Below are 22,908 nucleotides of genomic sequence, written 5' to 3' on the forward strand. Positions count from 1 at the left end.
GCATATTTTCTTTAATTGTAAACATATTGATGAAACATTGGTGTTACAGCATAGTTACAGTATTCTTTTAAATTTATTCATGATTAAAGCATTTACATAACATCATTCATGACCTCACTTTGCAGCCACTGAAGTACTTTAGAGGTGTAGACACTGTTGTAATGATTATTTATGGAAGCATAGATACAACAGTGCTGAATTTCATCTGGAGGGATTTTACATCTCATGTAAATAAACAAACATGCCTACATCTCCAATTCAGAATGAACTTAAACCTGAATTCATTTAATATGATCTGTTTATGAACTATACCTGTACAATATGGACAAATATTTTTCAAGCAACAAATCACAAATACAAAAGTGAAATACTGCAGATGTGAAGAAGTTGGAAATACTCGCAAGGTCAGGAAGCATTTACAGAGTGAAAAACATGTCAGGTCGATGAGCTGTCATCAGAACAAGTCACATATTTTGCAGTATCAGAGATATACTGGACAAATTTTAACTATATTATTGAGACAGTGGTACAAAGGTACAAAATCTTCATTGCCATACTTTGTTCAATTTATCATATCTACCAAAATGTTTTATTGTTAAATTTTAACTTATGCCAAGATAACAATCAAGAAATATAAATAATAATACATAAAATAGGAAATTCTTCTATGTCTCCAAATCAGTCTTAAATCCAAAAGTTTATTTTCTCATTACAGGAGACGTGTCATTTTTCGCTTTTCATAAACTGTGGGAGATTTTGGTACAACAGAATTCTCAGCCTTTGGATTTGCATTGTCACTGCTTTGTGGCACTGCACAACATACTTCTCTTGACAGGCTGCTATCTGTTTTACATATTACATGGAGAGCCTTTGTAAATGACACTTAATGGGTTCAACAGCAGGTACAAAGGTGTTCTTAGTGGATTCCGAGTAAGTTTGATGTAATAGCCTTATGACAATGAAAAAAAGATTTATCCTTATCATTATTTAAAGTTGATTACTTTTACAGCTTATGAAATTGACGAGTGAATTATGACCCGTATGAATCACAAACTTACAAGGAAAGTAGGTTAAGGACATGCAACAGGATGGAATTTATTTGACCAGTGATGTTAAACCAGTATTAAATGAAAATGTGACTGTGGTTGCACTTCCTCTGTTCTTAGACAGAGATTTAATCTGGTCCAGTCTGTGGGTTACTACTTGTGGCATACTTGCAGTTCAATAGTTAAAATGCTGATAACAACAGCAATTGAATTACCGTTGACACTGTGGTCTGAACTTACAACACACAGGTGAAACCTAAACTGACAGGGTTAAAACACGATTAGATATTGTTAGAAGAACAGTAAAATTATTTATTTTTTTTTATTTAGAGATACAGCACTGAGACAGGCACTTTGGCCCACCGAGTCTGTGCCGACCAAGAACCACCCATTTATACTAACCCTACAGTAATCCCATATTCCCTTCCACCTACCTACACTAGGGGCAATTTACAATGGCCAATTTACCTATCACCTGCAAGTCTTTGGCTGTGGGAGGAAACCCGAGCACCCGGCGAAAACCCATGCGGTCACAGGGAGAACTTGCAAACTCCACACAGGCAGTACCCAGAATTGAACCCAGGTCCCTGGAGCTGTGAGGCTGTGGTGCTAGCCACTGCGCCGCCCTTCAATGACTTCAATGACTGTAAAGCATATTGGGACACTCTGATGTTACTAAAGGTGCTATATAAATGCAAGTTCTTTATTTCTTCATAAGTGACAATATTTGGGATGTTTCATAGAGGCAGGACAAGATGCTTTATAAATACAGGTTCTCACTTTGATCAAAGATGGCACAACGTCAACAAAATTACAAACTGCTCAAATACTTGCTCTAGCACCACAAAGCTTAGTCAGGAAATTCGTTTCCTTTAAACAGAAATAAATATAAAGAAAAAAACTTGCATTTATGTAGCAAATTTCACGACCTCAGGATGTCCCAAAGTGCTTTACAACCAATCAAGCACTTTTGAAGTTTAACTGTTGTAATGTCGGGACCTCAACGCCACTTTCCCACGCTATCCCCATATTCTTTAATGTCATTAGTATCCCGGAATGACCAGAGAACCTGTTTAAGTGATGTTGGTTGAGGGATAAATATTGGCCAGATCACTGGGAAGAACTTCCCTGTTCTTTGATCTTTTGCAACCACCTGAGGGAGCAGATGTGGCCTCAGTTTAATGTCTCATCCAAAAGACGATACCTCCGACAAGGCAGCACTCCCTCAGTTCTGTACTGGACTGTAAGCCTATGTTATGTGCTCAGGACGCTGGAGTAGGGCTTGAACTCTCAATCGTGTGATTCTGAGGCAAAAGTGCAACCAATTGACATATGGTAGCAAAGCAGACCACTGGCTCATAGGATTACATAGGATTGGTATATTTGTACTCAGAGCTCCCTTTGTTCCTCTACCCCACTTAGACTGGTTGCATCTTCCAAGTAATAAGTGACCTCCCTATTCTTCCTACCAAAATATACCTCAGATTTATGTGTTGAACTTAATTTGCCAATTATTTGCCCATTCTGCAAGTTTACTAATGTCCTCCTGTAATTTGTTACAGTCCTCATAGAACATAGAAGATAAGGTTTGATCAGAGGTACCAGTAAAGCTTTGTGCACAGACACAGTGAAAGAGTATGAAGAACAACACACACTAATTTGATTTCTGCTAGCTGGCTAATGCTATCCCTAACTGGAGGAAATCTGTTGTGCTTTATAACATGATCAAAAAAAAAATAGAACTTATACATCAGTGTATGGTAGCAACTTTTTGTCGATGCAATAATTGGGAGTGGAAGTTCCTAATTCCTTGTTCGACTCTTTTTTTTGACTACCAGCAACCTCCATAGGATAAAGGAGATGATGTAACTTACTCTGGAACACTGATGAGACATAATAATAAATTAAAGGGTCGAGACAACAGCTCACACTGCCTATGCACACACACAGCATATAGACGAAGTAGAGAGAGTCACTTGCTGCATAATGAAAATGAAGATAGTGTATGAGCAAAATGATATTAGTTGGTGCAAAACAAACAATAAACACAGAAAGCACAATAATAGCTAGAAAAAAAGCCCGTCTCTTTCCACACTGGTTTGTCTGATTTGCCGAATGAAGGGTTGAGATAATACATATATAACAAACAAACATCACAAGCAGGGGAATTACAAAGTACAGAATACACAATGTGGGAAAATAGTAGATGGAATAACTTTGTAGTGTAGACAGGGGTAGCACGTCATGGCAGGTTGTTATGTTCAGGTCAGTGACATACACTGTTTGCTCAGTAAGGAAAAGTGGTGTAGCACCACCAAAAGCTACAATCCACACAACAAGGCAAAGTACAACCGCACGTCCCTGGGTCCTCCAGGAGGCAGATCGTATTGGATAAACCACAGCAAGAAATCGGTCAACACTTATACACATCATCAGCAGCACTGAACAGTACATATAAGCATAAAAACCACCAGTAACCAACCGGCACAGGAAAGAGCCAAATTCCCAGTCATTACCAGAAAAATGGTAAGTGATCTTCAGAGGAAGTATCAGCACAAATAGCAAATCTGCTGCTGCCAAATTCATCATGTAAATTATAGCCGGCTTTCTCAATCCCATTTTAAAGAGGAATATTAAGATTGCCAGGAAGTTAAGAGGCAAACTTGCAGTAAAAACAATGGTGTAAACAAAAGGAATCACTAAAGTCGTCCATAAACCCGTTAGGTAATGTCTTGCTGTATCAGAAACTGTCACGCCAGCCATTTTGTATTTCTGCAAGTGCTGCGAGGAGTCTTTTTCATTAAATCCACGACTCGAAGAAGCTCCAGATATGTTCTGCTGCGGCTGAATCCCAGTTTCATTGTTACAAACTTGAGTGTTACCAGCAAAGCTTTTGCCTATAGATTTGATTTTACACCTTAAGTTCCTATCTGAAAAACAAAATAAATATGTAATTAATATCTTCTTATCACTCAATGTCATAAGCAAAAGATATAGGACCAGATGTAGGCCATACGGCCCCTTGAACCTGTTCCACCATTCAATAAGATCATGGATGAACTTTTACATCAACTTCACTTTCTTTGTTTTCTTAGTGCCCCAAAATCTATTGTTCTCAGTTATAGTGATACTGATCGACTGAGCATCCGCAGACCTTTGGGGTGAAGAATTCCTAAGGTCCACAAACCCCTGACAGAAGAAACTTTTCCTAATTGCTTGCTATATCTGAATGTCAACTTCCTGTGATTGTGTACAAGGACCACAAATCCCTCTGAATCCCAACATTTACTAGTCTCTCACCTTTTAAAAATATTTTGCCTTTACATTCTTCCGACCAAAGTAGATAATTTCCCACTTTATACTCCGTCTGCCACCTTCTTGCCCAATCACTGAACTGGCCTATATCTCTTTGCATGCTCCTCCCAACGTACTTTCCCACCTAGCTTTGTATTGTCAGCAAACTTAGAAAATAAGACACTCATCTAAGTTATTGATATAGTTTGTAAATAGCCCAAGCACTGATCTTTGCGGCACTCCATTTGTTACACCCGGTCATCCCGAAAATGACCCATTTATTCCTACTCTCCATTTTCTGCCTGGCAACCAACCCTCAGTCTATGATAATATATTGCCTCCAATTTCATGAGCCCAAATCTTGTGTAATAACCTCTTATATGGCTACAGAAATGCATGAGTGGCAGTTTGGGTCAGCGGCAAGTGTTGACTCTCACCTCTGAGTCAGAAAGAGTGTCATGGGTTCATAGGGTCATAGAGAGATACAGCACTGAAACAGGCCCTTCAGCCCACTGAGTTTGTGCTGACCAACAACCACCCATTTATACTAATCCTACATTAATCCCCATATTCCCTACCACATCCCCACCATTCTCCTACCACCTACCTACACTATGGCAATTTACAATGGCCAATCTACCCATCAACCTGCAAGTCTTTGGCTATGGGAGGAAATTGGAGCACCCGACGGAAACCCACGCGGTCACAGGGAGAACTTGCAAACTCTGCACAGGCAGTACCCAGAACTGAACCCAGGTCGCTGGAGCCGTGAGGCTGCGGTGCTAACCACTGCGCCACTGTGCCACCCCCTGTGCCATAGTTCAAGTCCTGCTCCAGAAACTTGAGCATATAATCCAGGCCGACATGCTAATGCAGTAATAAGGGAGTATTGGACTGCTGTCTTTTGCTTTGAGATGTTAAATTGAGGCTCCATCTGCCTGTTTAGGTAGACAGAAAAGATACTATGGAACTATTCAAAAGAGGAGCAGGGAAGTTCTTTCAGTCCTGGGCCACATTCATCCCTCATCAACACCACCAAGAAAGAATAACAGAGAAATTATCTCATTGTTGATTGCTGTGTGCAAATTATGTAAAATTTAGGTTTGTCCAGGATATGAATACTGCTACCATATCTGGAAGAGGAGGAGAGTAGGTATTCAAGCACATTTCATGAGCCTCCAACCTGTCTGGTGCTTAAGTGCCAAATATGCAGAAATGCGTGCATGTTCTTCCCCTCTCTACATCAATCTAGCATGCGATCTTGTAATATAAAATCATTCTTTCCCATAAGCTCATTAAAATGAATGGGTGGAAAATTGTGGGCAGAAGACTTGTGTTTTCCTAATAAGTGCAGTCGGCAAGTGATGCTCCTCATTGGTAAGGCACATCAACAAAATACGGTGGAATTAGTCCGAGGTAGTAGCAAATCAATACCCAGTTTATATCCTGCCTGATTTTCTTTCCCACTGAAGTCAATGGAAAAGAAAATCAGGTTGGGTACAATAGATACTGCTGATGCTGCCATCCGTTTTGTGCTACCACCCAAGACCAATTTCATCCCCTCCAATGCTTCAGCATGAAAGCTCAATTTTGTTTTGTTCATTCATGGGATGTGGGGAGTGGGGAGCTTGCTGGCTAAGCCAGCATTTACGGATCATCCCTTATTGCCTTTGAGAAAGTGGCAGTGAGCCATGATCTCATTGAATGGCAGAGCAGGCTCGAGGGGCCGAATGGCCTACTCCTGCTCCTGTTTCTTATGCCTTCTTGAACTGCAGCAATCCTTGTGGTGTAAGTGCACCCACAGTGCTGTTAGATAGGGAGTTCCAGGATTTTGACCCAGCGACGATAAAGGAACAGCGATATATTTCCAAGTCAGATGGTGTGTGACTTGGAGAGGAACTTGGAGGTGTTTCCATGTGCCCGCTGCTCTTGATTTTCTAGGTGATCAAGGTGACGGGTTTGGGAAGTGCTGTCAAAGAAGTCTTGGCATCTTGTAGTTGGTACATACTGCTCCTAATATTCAAACACATGCCTGAGTTGTGCCTTGTAGATGGTGGAAAGGCTTTGCGGAGTCAGGAGGTGAGTTACTCACCAAAGAATACTCAGCCTCTGACCTGCTCTTGTAGCCAAAGAATTTATGTGGCTGGTCCAGTTAAGTTTCTGGTCAATAGTAACCCCTGTATTATTCTGCGTACTGTTAGTCCAAACAGAATATCTAAAGAGTCAGAGGGGTTAAAGGAAACAGGAGCTTTATTGAAACATATCTTACTGCATGGCTTACATCTTCCAAGACTGTACAGGAGGGATACACATTGTGTTACATCACTTCCTGTGATGAGGTACACAGCATGATTAGCCTATTAACCCAATAACAACCCAATGTCCAGTATACCACATTATACTACATCTCCCCCCCAAATCTCTGACTTCCATTTCTACATGGACAATTGCCGCGGCAATTTTACAAGTCTACCATATCTAGTCCTCTTCCCCTTTGAAGGGGATTGAGGTTTTGAGTCCTCTGAGTGGCCTCTCTGACTACTGTGCAAGAGTGGAATTGGTAGACGATTCAGGTTCATCATTCAGGTTGTCATCTGGATTGGTGGATGAATGCAGCATCTCTGGTCCATTAGATTTTGTAGATAATTGATTCCCCAGGAAAGGAGGCTGCTTTTGTATGGCCACCAATGCACGTCTCTTCCTTCTCACCAATGCTCTGTTTGGATAAGGTAGGACTGTGGATGTAGTGTCTGTTCAACCACTTCTCCGTAACAATTTTGGTCTCGGATCCAAACTGGTACTCCTAGTAGAATGTCTGGTAGGTTTTGTGCCTTGTGATATTTGTCATAGTTCCACATCTGGCTGAAACAATCTCTATCCTCTTTCTCCCTCACTTTGTCCAAGTCATCAACTTGTACATGTGACATAAGTGTGTGTGTGTGTGTGTGTGAGTGTGAGTGTGAGAGAGAGTTCACATGGCACTAACCCATTTTGGAGTGCAGTTGAACGATAGCTCAGAAGTGCAAGTTGGACTTCATCATTCTTCTTTAACCATACTTTCATTGCATGCATTCCTCTTTCAGCTTCACCGTCGGCTTGTGGGTATCTTGGTGAGCTGGTGGTATGAACAAATCCATACAATACCATGAACTCTTTAAAGTATTCATTGGCAAACTGCAATCCATTGTCTGAGATTACAAGGTCTGCGATTTCATGTGTTGCAAATACCTCCTTCAACAATGTAATTACTGCTTCAGAACTGTGACCCTGCAGTTGCTTGCCTTCTATCCATCTACCACAATGAAGAACATTTGACCTCTATGTTCAAAACAGTCCATTCCAAGACGTTCCCATGGTCTTGACGGAAAGGGAGGTGACCTCAACGGTTGTCTTATCTCTTGACGATTAATAGCACAAGTAATACATCTTGATATCATCTCTTCTAGTGATTTTGATAGACTTGGCCATCAAACAGAATATCTTGCTCTGGCTCGACATTTTGTGATTCCAAAATATCCTTGGTGCAATCTTTGTAGTATCATACAGGCCCCCACCTGCCGACAATGAGGCATATTAATTTTTCCACAAGGATATTAAATTTCAAATTGTTGCTGGGAAGAAGAGAAGGCCAGTTACAAGGGTTTTTTAAAACTTTTTTTTTTATTTAGAGATACAACACTGAAACAGGCCCTTCGGCCCACCGAGTCTCTGCCGACCATCAACCACCCATTTATACTAATCCTACATAAATCCCATATTCCTACCACATCCCCACAATTCCCCTACCACTGACCTATACTAGGGGCAATTTATAATGGGCAATTTACCTATCAACCTGCAAGTCTTTGGCTGTGGGAGGAAACCAGAGCACCCGGCGAAAACCCACGCGGTCACAGGGAGAACTTGCAAACTCCGCACAGGCAGTACCCAGAATCGAACCCGGGTCTCTGGAGCTGTGAGGCTACGGTGCTAGCCACTGCACCCCTGGCTGGAAAGACATTTTTGCATATTAACAGACAGTGTTTGTAGTCACACACAATACACAGAGCCAAGACATGGTCAGATCAATTAGTCACATGACCTACCTGCTTGGCAACCTGGGGGTTTCTGAATTGTACAGTTTTGAACTGAGAGAAAGCAGAAAGCTGTTTGCTCCTGGACTGAAAAGACCTTTCCAGGCTGGCTCGCCACAGCCTCTCCTTTCTGCTCCCATCTCTTTCTCACAGAACTCCAAAACCCACTCAAGACACATGAACCCCAAGAGAGAAAAGTCTCCTACAGTGAACAAGTTTTAAGAATTATACTGGGCCCCAACGAAAAGCAAGATCTATCTACAATCAAGGACTCTACAATGAGCTCGAAACACAGTAACAAAAAACCCTCTTCAGAGATTGCCTCAAACTTTTCCACTTTATTTTTCTTCTGCTTTTTCTGTCCCTATCTGCATGTATGTATCGTGTATGCATGCTAGCATGGGCACGTCGTGTATCCGTAGGCGTTAACCGAATTAGAGTTTAAGTTTAATAAGTTTCAACTTTTCTTTTTTAAACCTGAGAAAGCCTGTCTGTGCTGGTTTCTTTGCCTTATAATTGGAAAGCGGTGAACAAGGATTCACCAAGGGGGAGATAAAAACACGGTGTATTTAAAATTAAACCCTGTTACACTAAGACCAGATGAAAGCTGAGAGGAACCCTAGACCTCTTTCTCACCTGGTTGTAACAGTAATATATCGAGTCTCAGAACTCTCGGAATGACCACTCTCTCATCATAGATGAGTAAATCATCAATGACACAGAGATGTCCTCTCTGTTCAGAGTACTGTGTGAGAATAGGATTTGTGGCATGTATGCTGGCCATCCTTTGATGCAGTACTCTCTGACCTGTGCACATGCTTCATCAGATTTCTGTGCATTTCTGATTTCCTTCAGTCGCTGAGTTGTTGCTGGTAGAGTTGTGGTTGTTGCCGATGCAAAGGTTTTTATCTCTTCAACAAAGGATAAGTCACCTTGTTCAGTTCTTGCAACTGGGATATGAGACAAAGCATCTGCTGTGATCCGCTGCTTTCCTAGAACATACTCTGTCTTTACATCAAACCACATCATTCTCAGTCTGAATCATCATACTCATGGAGGCATTTTTGCTAACTCTTTTGAATTTAAGAGAGTTACCAAAGGTTTGTGGTCTGTCTCCATCTTGAAGTGAAGACCAAGAACATAATCTGCAACTTTACACATGCCCAAGTAGCTACTAATGCTTCTTTCTCCATCACTGCATATTTCTGTTCCATCTTTGTCAGTGAACAGGATGCGTAGTAAACTGGTCTGCGCTTTCCATCTGTCCATACCTGAAAGAGTACAGCTCCCAGTCCTGTAGAAGATGCATTTGCAGCAATGATCATGGGGAACTCTGGGTCTTAGTGAGCGAAACCATCAGGTGATATCAGCATCTCTTTTATTCTCTCAAAAGATCTCTGTTGTGCTTCCTCCCAGCACCATGTATTGTACTTTAAAAAAAAATTAATTCATGGGATGTGGGCGTCGCTGGCTAGGCCACCATTTATTGCCCATCCCTAATCGCCCTTGAGAAGGTGGTGGTGAGCTGCCTTCTTGAACCGCTGCAGTCCATGTGAGGTAGATACACCCACAGTGCTGTTAGGAAGGGAGTTCCAGGATTTTGACCCAGCGACAGTGAAGGAAAGGCAATATAGTTCCAAGTCAGGATGGTGTGTAACTTAGAAGGGAACTTGGAGGTGGTGGTGTTCCCATGCATTTGCTGCCTTTGTCCTTCTAGTTGGTAGGGGTCATGGGTTTGGAAGGTGCTGTCTAAAGGAGCCTTGGTGCGTTGCTGCAATGCATCTTGTAGATGATACACACTGCTGCCACTGTGCGTCAATGGTGGAGGGAGTGAATGTTTGTGCATGGGGTGCCAATCAAGTAGGCTCTTTGTCCTGGATGGTGTTGAGTTTTTTTTGAGTGTTGTTGGAGCTGTACCCAACAGTTGACATAGTTACTCATTGACTACAGCTAGGCTGGGCAGAAACTTTCCAACTTGGTTTACCATCCCTATGAATCTCTGTAGCTCCTTCACATTTCTAGCAGCTGCAAACTTCTTGCTTGCTCTTGTCTGCTGTGGATCAACTCTTACACCACATCCATCTACAATATGTCCAAGAAACTTGGTAGTCAGCTGGTAGAACTCACATTTGTTATTGAGTGCAAGTCTTGCTGTCTGAGTGGATCCATGAATTAGGGCATCATCCATATGACAGACCACTCCAACCAGTCCTTCTAGAATGCTTGACATTGTCCTCTGGAAAATTTCAGGCACTGGATGTGATACCAGAGGGTAGTCTGTTGAAACAAAACCTTCCAAATGGAGTAATGAAGGTTGTGAGCAACTTAAGACTCTTCATTGAAGGATACTTGCCAAAAAACACTATTTTATCTAGCTTCCTGAAGATTGAACTCTTCCCCAATTTAGCCAAGCTCTTGTCTTCAGATGACATAGGATGGACTTTGCGTTCAACTGCTTTGTTCAGCTGTATAAGATCAATGCAAATTCTAATAGATCCATTTGGTTTTGGTACTGGTACCGTCCCTGAGTACCAGCTTGTAGGCTCTGTCACAGGCGAAATAACTCCTTGCTTCACTATAGAGTCGATTTCTTTCTTTATCTTTGGCAACAGTGGGTGAGGGACTTTTCTGGGTGTAAACAGGCACACTGGCTTCGCTTCTAGCCGTATGCTGTCTTCAGCTTCCCTAGTCCTGTGAACAGCTGAGGGAATTCAGCTCAAGTTTCTGCGCTGATCTCAGCTTTCCAGTTCCTCTATTCTGCAAATCAGATGCAAATTGGTACAAGTTTTCCTGCTCAAAAGTGAACAACTCTGATTTTGAATCACATACAGTGTTTCAGTGATTTATTTTTCCCGATATTGGAGGGTTGCCTTCAGTTCTCCTAAGACTTTGAATTCTATCCCTCCCGGCCCATATAATTTTTTGCCTGATGGCTGAAGAATGCCCCTCTCTAAGCACGGTTCAGCATCAAAAAGAACCAAAACTGCTGTTTCAGTGTCTAACATAAAGTGCGTCTTGTTTCCCCCTACAAGGATCTCTGCACTCCAGCAACTTCCGCTTGGTTCCTGGATCTCTCCAAGGAAAGGTACTTCAACATCGTGGATATCCTCTACGTCATGGATCTTTCCCCCTTTTAAAAGGTTTCCCTTTATGTTTATTCTGTGCTGGCTCTTTGCTACAGCACACCGCCTGGAAGTGACCCATCTTCGCACACAAATGGCATTCGGCTTCTTTGGTGGGACAGTTTTCCTGCCCGTGTCTCCCTCAGCCACACCTACTGCAGTTAGCTTGGGCTGCCGATAGACGCTCCTCCTGTCTCCCTTGCTTTTAACCACCAGCTTTCCCTTTCTTATATTTAACAAACTCAACTGAGTCGGCTGCCCTCGCAACTGGACTCTCCCTGTCACCTCGGACCATGGATCGATTCTGTTTCCTGACCTCCACTTGTCTGCTCCGTTGGATTGCCTTTGCTAAGTTTAGATAATCTCTTCACGGCAAGTGGTCAAACAAGGCATCATCAAACAGTCCAACAACAATTCTGACTCTGATCAGTTCATCCTTCAAGCCGCCAATCTCACACAGTCTTCTACAAGCTTGTGTAGGTTGTTTATAAATGCATCAATGCTTTCCCCTTGACGTTGGGTACATTGGTCAAGTTTAGCCCGCTCAACAATAATATTCTTTCACAAATTAAAATATGTATCGAGTGCTTAGATTACTTATTTGCATGCGGCTTTCTCCTCATCGATACTTTGCATGACAAGAATATCATCTGCTCAGTCCCCCATCGCATGCAACAGCATATTGACCTGCTCACAGCCTGGCTTCATCGCGAGACCCAATGCGGTGCGATACCTGGCAAATATTCAATACCCACTTCGGCCATGCTTTGGCTTGATTTGGGCCTGCAACCTTTTCGAAGCTTTCTGGGAAAGGTAGGGATTTTTCACTGTTGTCTCCATATGATATTCTGCGTACTGTTAGTGTCATACAGAATATCTAAAGAGTCAGACGGGTTAAAAGAAACAGGGGCTTTATTGAAATACGTCTTACTGCTATAGCTTATACCTTCTAAGACTGTACACGAGGGATCCACATGCATGGTATTTCAACACTTCTTGTGATGAGGTACACAGTATGTTTAGCATATTAACCCAATAACAACCCAAATTCCAGGATACCACATTATATTACAATCCCCTGGATGTTGATGCCAGTTTCACAATTAAAATTCAATGCGAGGTGTTTGGATTCTCTTTTGTTGGAAATGGTCGTTGCCTGGAACTTGTGTGGTGTGAATGTTACTTGCCACTTATCAGCCCAAGCCTGAATGTTGTCCAGGTCTTGCTGCACGAGGGCATGGACTGCATCATTATCTGAGGAGTCATGAATGAACATGAACCCTGTGCAATTATCATTGAACATTCCTACTTATGATTGAAGGAAGGTCATTGATGAAGCAGCTGAAGATGGTTGGGCCTAGGACACTACCCCTGAGGAACTCCTGCAGTGATGTCCTGGAGCTGAGACGATTGGCCTCCAACAACCACAACCATCTTTCTTTGTGCCAGGTATGACTCAAATGAGTGGAGAGTTTCCCCCCAATTCCTATTGACTTCAATTTTGCTAGGGCTGCTTGATGTCATTGTCTGTCAAATGCTGTCTTGATGTCAAGAGCAGTCACTCTCACATTTTTCTGCATCCAGTGTACTCAGTTGTTCTTGATATCATGTGGAGTGAATTGAGTTGGCTGAAGTCTGGCATCTGTGATGCTGAGGACCTCAGGAGGAGGCCAAGATTGATCAAGATGGTTGCAAATGCGTCAGCCTTGTCTTTTGCACTGATGTGCTGGACTCCGCCATCATTGAGGATGGGGATATTCAAGGAATCTCCTCCTCCAGTTAGTTGTTTAATTGTCCACCACCATTCACAACTGGATGTGGCAGGACTGCAGAGATTTGATCTGATTTGTTGGTTGTGGCATTGCTTAGTTCTGTCTGTAGCATGATGTTTCAGTTGTTTGGCATGTATGTAGTCTTGTGTTGTGACCTCATCAGGTTGGCACCTCAATTTTAAGTATACCTGGCGCTACTCCTAGCATGCTCTCCTGCACTCCTCATTGAGCAAGGCTTGGTCCCCTTCCTTGGATAGTAATGGCAGAGTGAGGGACATGCCGGGCCATGAGGTTACAGATTGTGGTGGAATACAACTCTGCTGCTGCTGATAGATGCCCAGCATTGAGCTATTTTGCCTGTTCTAAATCTATCCAATTGAGTTTAGTGGTACTAACATGATGAATGAAGGGTTTCCTTAGTGTGAATGTGGGATTTCATCTCCACAAAGACTATGTGGTGGTCACTCTTACCAATATTGTCAAGTAGATGAGTGAGGACAAGGTCAAGTAGGTTTTGCCTCATGTTGGTTCTCTCACCACCTGCTGCAGGACCAGTCTGGGAGCTATGTCCTTCAGGACTCGGCCAGTTCGGTCAGAGTGGTGCTACCGAGCCACTCTTGGTGATGGATATTGATGACCTGCACCCAGAATACATTCTGTGCCTTTTCTACCCTCAGTGATTGTTCCAAGTGGTTTTCAACATGGAGGAGTACTAAATCATCAGCTGAGGGAAGGCGGTAGGTAGTAATCAGCAGATTTCCTTGCCCATGTTTGACCTGCTGCCATGAGGTTTCAAGGTTTTCGGAGTCACCCTCCCACATGTACAACACTATGCCGCCACCTCTGGCTACAGAATTAACAATCACTATCCAGGCTGGAGCTTGTGCTAGACTGGCAATTCTGCACCTTCTTCATTATTACCTCAATAGAATTTCTTAAAATCTTTTTGCACTACCCAGCAAGTAAAAGGGTGAAATTCACAATACAGCTTCCCTTGCCACAGTTGACTGTGGCTGCTGCATGTTGCTGTATTACCAAACGCAGATACAAACTTCTCATTTATAAGAAGCCAGGGCCAACTTAGGTTTGTTGCAGATACTGGGTGGGCGGCCAATGTGAGGTTCGCACGGCCCATCCCACTGCAGCAGCAAGAGGCTCAAAGCATCTTGATACTTGGCCTTATTAGCATGTAGGTGGCGAGCTGCCAAACCCCTGCTCCTCCAAGCCTCACAAAAATGAAAGAATTTATTTTGCTCCCATTTTTTGCAGCAAACTGCAACAGTCCCTTTACAAACCACTGGTTAGGCTGCTCTATGCCAGGGACCAATAAGCAGGGCATATGTGGTGCACACCCCACCCATGGTCCACGGAATTTGCTTTGGTATCCTACAGTGAGTGGATTTGAATATTTACACAGGACTTGCCACTATTTTAGGTGGGAGCAGTAGACTCTCATTTTGAGTCACACTCAAAAATCGATTCAGGTGGGCGTTGAGTGGCTGGTGGTTGGATTTCCTTTTTTAAAATTTGCCTTTTCCTATCATCCTGTTTTCCATCAAAAACAAGGCAGCAGGAAATCAGCCCCACCATGTACCTTATTTTGGCAACAATGATGGCTGGAGTATGAAATAGAAAAGAAAATCAGATTATCTGCTGATTCATTTTCAATTTGTGAAATTTCCAAATGTGAATTGGAAATTTCACTTTTAGTCATTTTAGTCTTCCATATTCAACCAGTGCATTTTTTTATCCCCTGGAACATTTGGTCTCAGGAACAATACTATAAACTTTCTGCTCTGAATACTTCCTGATATGTAATTTAAAAAAAAAATCATACATTTCCATCACATTACTTCCCCTATCTTTCTAAAGCCGTTTAATGCCTTCACTGTTATGAACATATCTGTGAAATCCACATTTGATGACTTCACAAACTGAAAATGAATAAGTGGATAATCCGCTAAACTTTGCGTCTGAATTCTCGGTATGTGCTCCTGTTGAGCGAGCCCCACATGGAGAGCATAGGTTTGTAAATTCTACTCTCATTTTTCTTTTTTTTTTTCTTTTGTAATGCTTAATTTTAGTTAACTTTCCCACTTTTTTCCTTATCCCTAATATTTTTAGTAACTGTCTATTTATATCTTATTTTAAAAGTTACGTTCTCTCCTAGTTTGTTAAATAATTTCGGTTCAGTTCTTGAAAGTGACCTCTAATAACTCAGCTACAGCAATTCAAAACTAATACCACTGTTCCACTCTCTTCCTGTAGCCCTGTATTACATATGTAGGTACAGACAAACATACAATTTAGGTGCAGAAGTAGACCATTTGGCCCCTCGAGCCTGCTCCACCATTCAATAAGATCATGGTTGATATGTTTGTGTCTAGAATTCCACACTCCCATCTACCCCCGATAACCTTTGATTCCCTTGCCTAACAAGCATCTATCTACCTCCGCCTTAAAAATATTCAATGACCCTGCCTCCACCACCTTCTGAGGCAGAGGATTCCAAAGTCGCACAACCCTCTGAGAAAAAACATTTCTACTCATCTCGGTCCTAAAAGGGCGACCCCTAATTTTAAAACTGTGCCCCTAGTTCTGGACTCACCCACAAGAGGAAACATTCTTTCCACATTCACCCTGTCAAGACCCCTCAGAATCTTATATACTTCAATCAAGTCTCCCGTCACTTCTAAACACCAGTGAAAACAAGCCCAGTCTGTCCAACCTTTCCTCATAAGACAACCCGCTCATTCCAGGTATCAATCTAGTAAACCTCCTCTGAACAGACTTCAACGCATTTACATCCTTCCTTAAATAAGGAGACCAAAACTGTGCACAGTATTTGAGATGTAGTCTCACCAATGCCCTGTATAACTGAAGCATAACATCCTTACTTTTATTTTCAATTCCTCTCGTAATAAAGGAGAATAAAAAATTATCTTCCGCTTCCAATATTTATCTGCCCATCTTTTGAAAGATGCAATGGTCTCTACCCCCAACTGCTTCCTGTGACAAAGCATTCTGTATTCTAATAACTGCCTGGAGAAAGAAATTCCTCCTAACCTGTCCCCTTACTTTCTTAGTGATCATTTTAAATTGATGGTTCTTCATTGCTGACCGCCCAAACAATGGAAATATCATTTCTCTATTCACCTTAAAATCTTTCATAATTTTATAAACTTCTATTAAATTTTCACTTAATCTACTTTGTTCTAGTGACAAAAGTCACAGTATCTCAAATATCTCCTCATGGTTATGGTTCAACAAATGACTTCAAAAGGAAATTGGATGGCCTCTTCGAGGAAATGAACCTGCAGGGCTACAGGGATCGAGTAAGGGAGTGGGACTGACTGGATAGCTTCGTGGAGAGCCGGCGTGAACTCAATGGGCCGAATGGCCTCCTTCTGTGCTATAAATGACTCTACATCCCGACCGTAGATGCTGCATTATTTAACAGAAAAGAAAAGAAAGACTAACAGTTCGATAATACCTTTTGTGACCTCAGGATGTCCCAAAGTGCTTTTACAGCCAATGAAGTACTTTTGAAGTATAATCACTATTGTAATTTAGGAAACACGGCAGCCAATTTGTGCATAACAAATAGCAATGTGATAATGATCATCTGTTTTAAGGTGTTGGTTGAGGGATAAATATTGGTCAGGACACCAGGGATAACTTCATCATAATAGTGCCATGGGATCTTTTACGTCCACGTAAGAGACGGTGAGACGGTGTATGAAGCCTTGGTTTAATGCCTCATTCAAAAGATAGCACCTCTGAGAGTAGAGCACTGGAGTGTCAGCCTAGATTTTGTGTTCAAATCTCTGGATTGATATTTGAACCCACAACTGTCAACCCAAGTTGCATAATGTGTAAGTTTGAATGTTGTACCGATTAGTTTCTTGCCAGCCACAAATGAAACTTGCATGAGCATGCAACTCTGCAACATACCATGGCAATCATCAACAGGCAACTTCCACATGATGAATAATCACTCCCAAAACATTTTCACGTAAATGTATGATTTATAGGGAGTGTCTGTGATGGTCATATGTTAAGAGAATTATGGTTTATCCATCTATTGCAGGATGAATGAAATGGAATTAGAAAATTATTTGAAAAGGAATATGAAAAGATATGGGGAAAAGACAGGGAAGTGGGATTAGCGTGGATAGCTCCAGTTGACGTGCACAGGCACAATGAGCTCAATGGCTTCATTCTGTGCTGTTTGTATTAAATTAGCTAAGTGGCATGTCACGAAAATGTGCTATGCAGAATGATCATTTTTTAATCTACCAGCTGGAAAGCTGAATTAAATTTTTAAAAGGGAAAAAAGGAACAGATAAAAGATAACTACTGGCAGCTAAGATGGCCACCACAATTTGCATTGCGATACCCTACATTCCAATGCGAGTGGAGACGAGTTGTCTGCCCATTCCCTCCAGAACAATGACCTGGGGAATTTTGAATGAACTACCTGTCTTGCTCCCATGAACAAGACATTAAGGCAATCACTTTGGACATTAAATTAGTGGAGACGAACCACTCAAAACTAATCACTGGAGCAATGGGACCCTGGTTGCGAGAAGGGGATTTCTAGACTAGAATTGATTAAGTTGTAAGAGGGAATACACACTGAGCCATCATGTTGAATCACTGGGTGACAGTCATGTGACAGGCCCACCATCTGTGTGTTTAAACTGGTGTTTTCTCTGCAGCAACCGAGACAAGCAACTAGACACTGACAAGAGAAGACTCAACTGGGGTCCCTCCTCTCTCTCCAGTCCACCTTACATGCTTCGAAACCTGCTTGCTGGCCACAATCACCTAGGCTATCGCTGCTACAGACAGAGACCCCGTGAGGGAAATCATCTGCATCGCTGTCTCCAGTAAAACCCCAAATCAGCTGGCCGCTTTTTCCCCCAAAAATATATTTTATTCATAAAAATATGTAAAAAATACATTACAAGACAGCACCAAGTTGACATTCCAAAAAGTGCAAAGGAAATCAGTTTTCTTCAATACAGGAGTGAGCTGCCTCACAACCCTTCCATTCCATTTTACATGCCATGTACATTTTACAGTAAACCCATATTTGGTGTATACAGCCCAAGGGGTTTCCCATGGGTCCAGCCCCTCAGTTCACTATGGCGGGAGGACCTTACATAGTGGTCTTTCCCCATTGAGCCTTTGCAGAGGCTGCCTCAAGCTTTAGTGTGTCCCTCAGCACGCAATCCTGGACCTTGGAATGTGCCAGTCTGCGACACTCGGTCATGGACAACTCTTTGCACTGGAAGACCAGCAAGTTTCGGGCAGGCCAAAGAGTGTATTTTCACCGAGTTGAAGTTTATCTCGGTGTGCGTCCCTCGGAACAGCCCATAGAGCACAGACTCCTATGTTACAGAGCTGCTTGGGATGAACCTTGACAAAAACCACTGCATCTCTTTCTACACGTGATTTGCAAAGACACATTCCAGAAGGAGGTGGGCAACGGTCTCTTCCCCACCACAGCCAATGCAAGGGCAGCGTGCTGAGGGGGAGAGATTCAGGACGTGCAGGAAGGATCTGATGGGGAGGGCCCTTCTCATCACCAGCTGAGCTATGTCTTGGTGCATGTTTGAAAGTTCTGGTGATGAGGCATTCTGCCAAATGACTTTGGCAGTCTGCTCGGGGAATCATCCGACAGGATCCATCATCTCCTTTTCCAGTAGGGCCTTGAGGACATTCTGTGTAGACCACTGCCTGATGGATTGGTGGTCAAAGGTGTTTTTCCGCAGAAACTTTTCCACGAAGGATAGGTGGTATGGCAAGGTCCAACTGGATGGAGCACAATGTGACCCATCATTCGCAACACCGGGGACAGATAGAACCTCAGCACGTAGTGACACTTGGTGTTTGTGTACTGGAGGTCTACACACAGCTTGATGCAGTCGCACACGAAGATGGTCATCAGGATGAGGGCGACGTTGGGTACATTTTTCCAGAAATTATCCAGAGGTTTGAACATCGTGTCCCCACGGACACGGTCCATTTTGGATCTCCAGATAAAGCGGAAAATAGCTCGGGTGACCGCCATGGCACAGGAGTCAGGTATGGGTCAGACCTGCGCCACATACAACAACAACGTGAGCACCTCGCAGCTGATGACCAGGTTCTTACCCACAATGGAGAGAGATTCCTGCTCAGTTTATGGTGTACCCTGGCTACTCGCTCCTTCCAGGTTTTGGCACATGCCCCGGCCCTTCCGAACCATATCCCCAGCACCTTCAGGTAGTCTGGCCTGACGGCGAAGGGAACAAAGGATCAGCTGGCCACATCTGCAAGCCGGAAGCCTCAGGACCACCAAGTCCAGCCAGAAGCCAGCTGAGTCACCAAACCCTACAGACTGTATATCCCTTTTTACTGCTCCAGACTCTAATCCAACCGATCCAGCCTGCTGCACTCTGTAACTTATTTGTGTGTGTGTGTGTATACGTGTGTGTGAAAGTTGGAGTGATGTTATTATTTTACTTAGATTGGTTTAAGTATAATAAAGCTAATATCTTTCTTTGTTAAACTCAAGAAAATGTGTCCAATTGGCTCTTTTTTGATCATAGCACATAAATAGTTAAACACTCACTGAATTGGCAAGCATAGCCACTTTAAAAAAGAAATAAACCTGTTGTGGTCAAACAAGGAGAGGGAAAAGAAGGGGAGCCCTTTGACCCCTTCTCACCTGATCGGAACAGGTAGCATTCTTGTCAGACGATTTCTCACGGCCCATTCCAAGATTTGTGCAAATAATCTATGTTACTTTAGTGTAGCACTGAGAGAGAGCTGTATTGTCAGGGTTGCCATCTTTCAGATAAAATGTAAAACAAAGGCTTTAACTGTCCGTCCATGTGAACGTAAAACATTTCACAGTGCTATTCAGGGAACAGCATGGAAATTCTGCAATGTCCTGAATAATACTCACCTCTCAAACAACACCACCAAAACAGATTAACAGGGCATTTATCTTCTTGTTGTTGTGGAATCTTACTGGTATAGAGGTAACAGCAGGAGGCCATTTAGTCCCTTGAGCCTGTTCCACCATTCCATGACATCATGGCTGATCTGTGACCTTATACCAACCTTTGCCCCATGTCCCTGAATACCTTTAACAGTAATCTATCAATCTTAGATTTGAAATTAATTCAGTTTCCTAACTTCACTCCTGAAATCTCTTGCTCTAATTTTTAGACTATGCACCCCCGCCCACCACCCCGCCAAGTACTAGGTTCCCCAACCAGCAGAAATAGTTTCTCTCTTTCTATCCTATCAGTTGTCCTTAACAAGTTGAAAACTTTTATCAAATCACCCCTTAATCTTTTAAATTCCAGGGACTACAACCCAAGTTTGCGCAATGTTTCCTCATAAATTAACCTTATAGTCCAGGTATCATTTTAGTAAATCTACACCACACTCCCTCCAAGGCCAATATACTCTTTCTAAGGTGTGGTGTGCCAGAACTGAACGCAGTACTGCAGTTGTGGTCTAACCAGGGCTTTGTAAAGCTGTAGTATGGCATCTAAGCTCCTGTATTCTTGTCCTGTAGATATAAAAGCTAGCATTCCATTAGCCTTTTTGGTTACTTTCTGTACGTGTCCATGACAATTTAATGATCTACGTACAGGGATCCCGAAGTTTCTTTGGACGTCCATTTTTTCTAGCTTTTCACCATTTAGAAAGTACTCTGATCTATCCATTTTAGGTCCAAAGTGCAAGGCTTCACACTGCCTATATTGAAATCCATTTCCCACAGTTTTGCCCATTCACTTAACCTATTAATATCTCTATAATTTTACGCTTCCATCCACACGGCTCTCAATGCCACTTACAATGATACAACTTTGTCAACAGTGACTACACTTGGCTGTAAAATATTTGGTTCATCCCAGGGAAGTCAAAGATGCTGCAATAATACACAACTTTTTAAAATTCCTATGATTCTTTGATTTTATCCTTCTGCATCTGAATGATTTTATCAAACAAAAATCTCAACAGCAGCTTTTGCCCATACACAGCAGACAAGCTGTATAGTATTTTTCTGCTTTCTAAGATGATGGGAGAATCTGCTGGATCCCATGTACTCTCCAGTAAATAATTTACCCCAATTAAGTGGTAATTGTTTGACCGGGACTGTGCTAACTAGGCACAGCAAAGAATAAAGAATTGTCTCGGTTTATAAAAGATTTGGGCTATTTATGGAAACTCATAAAGCCATTAACTAAAAGTAAAGGTGATAGCGAAGAGTCCAAGTTATAACACTGAATGGGACCTCAGTTCAGGAATGCTGTGCTAACCGTTTCCATCTGGAAAAAACAACTGCAGATAGTGATCTAAAACATCATGAAGTAGTTTTTGCCTTTCCCATAAATTAGCAAACTTTGTGAGGGTATGGTGTCCATCTTTCCACCCTGTTTGATGTAAAAAGATCTTCTTTTGGTAGTCCTTTGAGTGTGCTATCCCTTTGTTGGTTAGCTCTATTCAGCTTTCTCGTCACTTTCTCTGCCTACTATGTGGGCTAGTCCTGTTTACCACAGCCCTCTCATCCCACTCCAAAACAGTGCCGAGTTTCAGTCGCAGTGGCCTCTCCTTATGATGGCACTCTCTCCTACCCACTTTATCTGGTAGCTACTCGGTTACTTCCAGCAGGTTTCCTGTAACCTCCCCGAGGTCCTCTGTGTCTGACCTGCAGTATTGTTTGCTCTCCCAGACTTCTCAGGATTCATCCGAGACTAATGTGGTATTTACGTAGTAATGTCGAAATGGTGTATCGTGACAATTGTTAAAGGGTTGCCTGCTCTCTAGTTTGGATTAGTAAATTATCATGATTGCCTTTGCATTTCTAACTGGCCTTTCCTGTAAATTGTTTTACAGAGAAATGAATGAGAAGTTGCACGAGGTTACTGCACTTAAAAAAAAACATTTTTAAATGAATCTTATCTTTAAAATGGCATCGCACACCACAAATGTACGGTATAGATAAAAAGCAAATAGAAAGTACAGTTCCTTTGAACTTGCTCATGTTAAATGAAGTGGGACTCTGGTGTTGGGATAAACTGCCAATTTTGTTCCTTGTGAAATTTTACACTGCAGAAAATGTCAAGGGTGGGATACTAAATCCCAGCACTCTGCTTCCAGCTGAGATCTACTGGCTGGAGTATATCCTATGTAAACTGTTGGGCACATCTACCTACTGCTGCTACTATGATCCTGGGTCTTTTTACCACACTTAGTGTGGTGAAATCCCAGATACGCCCTAGCTCATCCTCACCCCCTCCTCCCATCCCTTCTCCCCCACCACCCCCCACTTCTCCCCAGACCAATTTCTTACCAGCTTTGGAAGCTGAGATCGCGGGAAGCAGCGCGACCCACAACACAAACTGAACTTTCCAGCCCATCCTGAGTTAAAGGAGCCGCCGTACCATGCACCACAATTCCAATCCGGCTCCGGTTGGAAGTAGCTGTTTCCGAGCCCCTTCCTCGGGTCTCCCCTCTCAGTAAGATCAGTTCCTATTTCCGTTTCAGAAGTTTTAGCAGACGAGTTCGCCTTTCCTGCGTTCCGCTGTTCGAC

At 42.6% G+C, this 22,908-nt stretch overlaps 1 protein-coding gene across 3 annotated transcripts; it reads right to left on the bottom strand.

The window, feature by feature from the left end:
- On the bottom strand, nucleotides 1-22,908 carry LOC137369014 (proteinase-activated receptor 1-like). Of its 3 annotated transcripts, XM_068029495.1 has the most exons (3): nucleotides 22,760-22,908; nucleotides 7,327-7,455; nucleotides 1-3,976 (listed from the first exon to the last, which is right to left on the bottom strand). In XM_068029495.1, exons 2-3 carry the CDS (start codon nucleotides 7,328-7,330, stop codon nucleotides 2,790-2,792), a joined length of 1,191 nt encoding a protein of 396 aa, XP_067885596.1. In that variant the 5' UTR covers nucleotides 7,331-7,455; nucleotides 22,760-22,908; the 3' UTR covers nucleotides 1-2,789. The 3 variants fall into 3 exon arrangements, with proteins under 3 accessions (XP_067885596.1, XP_067885594.1, XP_067885595.1); XM_068029493.1 differs by lacking the exon at nucleotides 7,327-7,455 and having other exon boundaries at nucleotides 22,669-22,908; XM_068029494.1 differs by lacking the exons at nucleotides 7,327-7,455; nucleotides 22,760-22,908 and adding an exon at nucleotides 10,541-10,633.

Source organism: Heterodontus francisci, chromosome 4 (genome assembly GCF_036365525.1).
Source record: "Heterodontus francisci isolate sHetFra1 chromosome 4, sHetFra1.hap1, whole genome shotgun sequence".
Lineage (NCBI taxonomy): Eukaryota > Metazoa > Chordata > Chondrichthyes > Heterodontiformes > Heterodontidae > Heterodontus > Heterodontus francisci.